General features: G+C 44.4%; 1 protein-coding gene across 1 annotated transcript; it reads right to left on the bottom strand.

Annotated features, from left to right (window-relative positions):
• Positions 1 to 1,165: 1,165 nt before the first annotated feature.
• On the bottom strand, positions 1,166 to 3,987 carry LOC104218167 (uncharacterized). Its single transcript, XM_070162176.1, has 4 exons — positions 3,501 to 3,987; positions 2,525 to 2,789; positions 2,148 to 2,383; positions 1,166 to 1,653 (listed from the first exon to the last, which is right to left on the bottom strand). The coding sequence occupies exons 1-4, from the start codon at positions 3,985 to 3,987 to the stop codon at positions 1,166 to 1,168; spliced, it is 1,476 nt and encodes a 491-aa protein (XP_070018277.1).
• Between the last annotated feature and the right edge of the window lie 1,367 nt (positions 3,988 to 5,354).

Here is a 5,354-nt window from a genome sequence, read left to right on the forward strand (position 1 = left end):
CCCCGACCTCGAACCAACCGATCGGCGACCTACACTTCCGCCCGTATAGTGATTCGTAAGGGGCCATTTGAATACTAGCTTGGAAGCTGTTATTATAAGCGAACTCAATAAGAGGTAGATGATCATCCCAACTTCATTTAAAATCTAGCACACAAGCATGTAACATATCCTCAACTGTCTGAATAGTACGCTATGCCTGTCCATCAGTTTGCGGATGAAAAGTTGTGCTAAGATTTACCTGCGTGCCTAGACCCTTCTGAAAAGATTTCTAAAAATGTGCTGTAAATTGATCCCATCGATCAGAGATAATAGATAATGGTACCCCGTGAAGGCGCACAATCTCCCGAATGTAAAGCTTGGCATAATCCTCGGCTGAATATGTCGTCCTGACTGGCAGAAAATGAGCAGATTTGTAAGCCTATCAATAATTACCCAAATAGAATCATACCTATGTGGAGTGCGAGGCAAACCGATGATGAAGTCCATATTTATCATGTCCCATTTCCATAATGGAAGTTCAATACACTAAGTTACTCCAAGCCTCTGATGTTCGGCTTTAACTTGCTGGCAGTTAGGACATTGGGCTACCATCTCCACGATATCTTTTTTCATTCCATTCCACCAATAGATCTGTTGAAGGTCCCGATACATCTTTGTCGCTCCAGGGTGAACTGCATATCTAGAATAATGGGCCTCCGAAAGAATCTTGGCGCGGAGCTCTCCGATCGTCGGTACACATAAGCGACCCTGGTATCTAAAGACTCCACCTCCAGTTAGCTCAAATAAAGGTTGTCTCTGCTGTGGAATACTTTCCCTCAGTTTTATAAGCTCAGGATCCTCGTGTTGTCGCTCTTTCACTTCAGTAACAAAAGAAGATTTTGCCGTATTCTAAACGAGAATGCGTCCACCCTCTGCATCTACCAAACGCACCTGCAAACTAGCTAGCTGGCATAGATATTTGGTCATCTTGACCTTATCAACTTTAACATGGCTTAGACTGCCCATGGACTTCTGGCTAAGAGCATCAACAACAATATTAGCTTTGCCGGGATGATATAAAGTATCAACATCATAGTCCTTTAGTAATTCTAGCCATCTTCTTTGTCGTAGGTTCAGCTCCCTCTGTTTAAATAAATACTGAAGGCTCTGGTGGTCGGTGAAAACATCAATATGAACCCCATATAGATAATGCCGCCAAATCTTTAGGGGCGAAGACAACTACGGCTAACTCAAGATCGTGCGTAGGATAGTTCTGTTCATGTTTCCGCAACTGTCTGGAGACGTACGCAATAACCTTACCATGCTGCATAAGAACACAACCTAGGCCAATTCTCGAGGCATCATAATAGACAACATAACCCTCGGTGCCATCCGAAAGAGTCAAGACAGGTGTCGTCGTAAGCCTTTTCTTTAGCTCCTGAAAACTTTGTTCACATGCCTCAGTCCACTGAAACTTAGCTCTCTTATGTGTCAGCTTCGTCAATGGTGCAGAAATAGAGGAAAATCCTTCCACAAACCTTCGGTAATACCCTGTCAAGCCTAAAAAGCTACGAACCTCTGTCGGATTCAAGGGCCTCAGCCAAGTCATCACAACTTTAATCTTTTGGCCATCAACCTTGATACCATCGCTGGTAATAACATGACCAAGAAAAGCTACAAAAGTTAGCCAAAATTCACATTTAGAGAATTTAGCATATAACATGTAGTCTTGGAGAGCCCGCAATACAGCTCGCAAATGATCCGCATGCTCGACTTCCGATCGTGAATATATTAAGATATCATTAATAAACACAATCACAAATTCATCCAAGAATGGTTTGAATACCCGGTTCATAAGATCCATAAAGGCTGTTGGGGCATTTGTAAGCCCAAAAGACATGACAAGGAATTTAAAATGGCCATACCTCGTCCTAAATGCTGTTTTTGGGATATCAATATCCCTGACTCGTAGCTGATGATAACCGGATCGCAAGTCGATCTTCGAAAAGCATTTGTCACCTTGTAACTAGTCGAACAATTCATCAATCCATGGAAGAGGATACTTATTCTTGATAGTGACTTTATTTAGTTTCCTGTAGTCAATACACATCTGCAAGGACCCATCTTTCTTTCGAACAAAGAGCACTAGAGCACCCCATGGGATGTACTTAGCCTAATAAAGCCTTTATCGAGCAAGTCCTTCAGTTGTTCCTTCAATTCCCTTAGCACTGCGGGAGCTATTCTGTAGGGAGGAATGGATATAGGTTGCGTATCAGGAAGCAAATCCATAGCGAAATCGATTTCCCTTTCGGGGGGAATTCTTGGAAGCTCGTCAGGGAATACCGGCGGGAATTCATTCACAATAGGAACCGATTGAAGAGTCGGTGGCTCCTTATCTATATCCCTGACATGAACCAGATGGTATATACAGCCTTTAGCAATAAACTTCCGAGCCCTAAGGTATGAAATAAACTTACCTTTGGGCATGGCTGCATTACCTTTCCATTCAAGGACAGGCTCACCTGAAAAATGAAATCAGACCAACTTTGCACGACAATCAATATTAGCATAACAAGCTGCCAACCAATCCATACCCATAATGACATCGAAGTCTTGAATAACCAATTCCACTAAATCAACAGAAGTTGGACGGTCATTAATTAACACTGTACAACCTCGATAGACATGATTAGCAACAATAGAGTCGCCAACTGGCGTAGACACCTCAACTGGTTGTGGCAATAACTCAGATCTCATGTCAAGCTTACCAGCAATAAATGGAGTAATATATGAAAATGTAGAGCCAGGATCTATCAATGCATAAATGGCATGAGAATGTATTGTCAATATACCTGTGACAATATCTGGGGATGCCTTTGAATCTTGTCGGCCTGTGAGTGCATAAAAGCGGTTCTATCCACCACTAGAACCTGAGGTGTCTCCTCCACCTCTCCCCCTACCACGTCCCTGAGTAGACTATGGACCTGGTCGGGGAGCACGAACTGAGGGCGAAGAGGCTGTTGTGGATCCTGAAGGCTGAGCTGGTGCACCTCTGCCTAACCCCGAGCACCAGCTAATAAAATGTCATGTCTGCCCACAATGATAACATGCACTCGAACCCTATCTACACTACCCAGTGTGCAGCGTACCGCACTAAGTACATGGAGGAATAGGTTGTCTCATTTGTGCGGAACGCTCCTATCGACGGCTCTCAGGCTGGCCTGAGCTCTGCCCCGGTCCTAACTGAATATAACGATCAAACCGCTGGCCCTGCATCTGTGGTGGGAAACTACATGCTGATCGAGGTGGATATCGATGTAGTGCGGGCTTGAAATCACCCCGTGGATCCCTATAAGACCCCATAGTACGAGCCCTCTTACTCTGCTCCCTATCTCTGTGAGTATCACAAATCCGACGGGAAAGGTCCTTTGTATTCTGAGCGAAAGCCTATATGCGGGAAATATCTACATCATCCGATAGGGATGCTACCCTACAGTCTCTAATAAGATGATCCCCCAAACCATCCACATAATGATGAACTCTAGCCCTCATGGTACATACAATATCTGGTGCATACCTCCCCAAAGAATTAAACTTATGGCTATAATCCCTCACACTCATATCCCCCTGCTTCAGGTTAAGAAACTGGTCAAGACGGGCCTCTTGAACCTCCCATGGCAAATAATGGGCTAAAAAAGTCTCAGAGAAGTCCTCCCACTCTGCTGGCGGAGCATCAGGTCCTCTAGATCTCTCCCATGCCTCATACCATAGGACGGATACATCACGTAGTCGAAAAGAAGCCAACTCCATAGCCTCGGTGACAGAGGCATGCATCACCCTCAATACTCTATACATTTGGTCTATAAAGTCCTGGGGATCTTCAGTGGAACTGGATCTAGTAAATAATGGAGGGGACAAGTGAAGAAACTCTCGTACCGTCGAGCTTCCTGTCCGATCTCTCCGGGAATCTGCTCCCGACTCTAGCTGTCGCTCATGAATAGAAACCATCCTAGTCAGCAACTGAACTACCTCCCTCATCCCCTGCTCCCCAGTCTCTGATGGCGGAACAACAAGTGCTAGATGTCATGTGTCTCGGGCTGCCTCAGGTACTAATATAACTGGTGAGGCTGGGGCTACTGCATCTCCCTAGGCTCTAACAAGTGCTGGGGAAGCTGAGACTAGGGGTACTGGAGACTCACTGTGTGCCTCTAAGGGAAATCTATCCCTCTGAACCAGTAAGGAACGACTGGTACCTTCCCCAAGATTTTTACCTATCTCTCGCTGTGCCATCTCCTAAGCGTAGGTAGTCTGTAAGATAAGAAACACAAAGCACGATTTAGATTTCATATGTTCTTATAACTTCGCTCTATAGCACGATCTATTAATTGAAAGAAACATAACCATTCCTAAATGCCTCATAGCCTCCTGATTATAAGTGTGGTGCACAACACACCCATAAGCAAGACTCTACTAGACACGGCTTGTGGACTCCCTGGGACATGACCTGCTCTTATACCAAGTTTGTCATGCCCCAAACTAGGGGAGCCACGACTAGCACTCGATACTGTATTCGATCGAGTTAGCCACTAAACATACTAGCTAACTAAACTGGGGCCCAACAGATCGAGCAGCACAACATCTGAAATACTAAGACTGGACCGTTAAAGTCATGACCTGAATAACAATAAACCATATAAACAAAGGTAGACGAGCCAAAATAATAAAGTACTAGTTGGCCGACGAGGCCGCGATTGGAGACATACATGCCTACACACATATATATATATATATATACATGCCAAGCCTATGGGCTGGAGACTGAAAGCTACAAAAAGAAACCCAGAATATTGTGTCCACAATAGCCTCTAAGAGTGTCATAAGCACTGTCGGAACAAGGCCCCGACTATACCCAAACAGTACACAAAAGTAACCATCCTATGAAAGCTCCAGGAAGAGGTGAAGCTTACCAACTCATAGCTGAACCCCGAAATCCTAGCAGAGGGTTCGATCAGAGTCCCTACCTGCACCTACACGCACGAAACAAAAATGCAGTGTCCCCAGGCAACGGGACATCAGTACGAATAAAAATGTACTGGTATGTAAGGCAAAAAGTAGAATCATACATAGCTGATGTAAAAAAAAATAGTGAAACCACGTGACACTGAAACTCTTATAGCCTCCATGACCGACATCCGACCTCATAGTAATCAATTATGCATGATATGCTCGTGTAAGTGTATGTCGTGAATACATATATATTGATGCAAATGCATGACATACCCAACCAAATGCTAGCAATGGCGGTCTCTCCCGGTAGCTAACTGATATCATATTGCCAACTTGTGGCCATCTGTACAATATATATAGTTTTTCGG

The sequence above is a fragment of the Nicotiana sylvestris genome, chromosome 11, assembly GCF_000393655.2.
Source record: "Nicotiana sylvestris chromosome 11, ASM39365v2, whole genome shotgun sequence".
Lineage (NCBI taxonomy): Eukaryota > Viridiplantae > Streptophyta > Magnoliopsida > Solanales > Solanaceae > Nicotiana > Nicotiana sylvestris.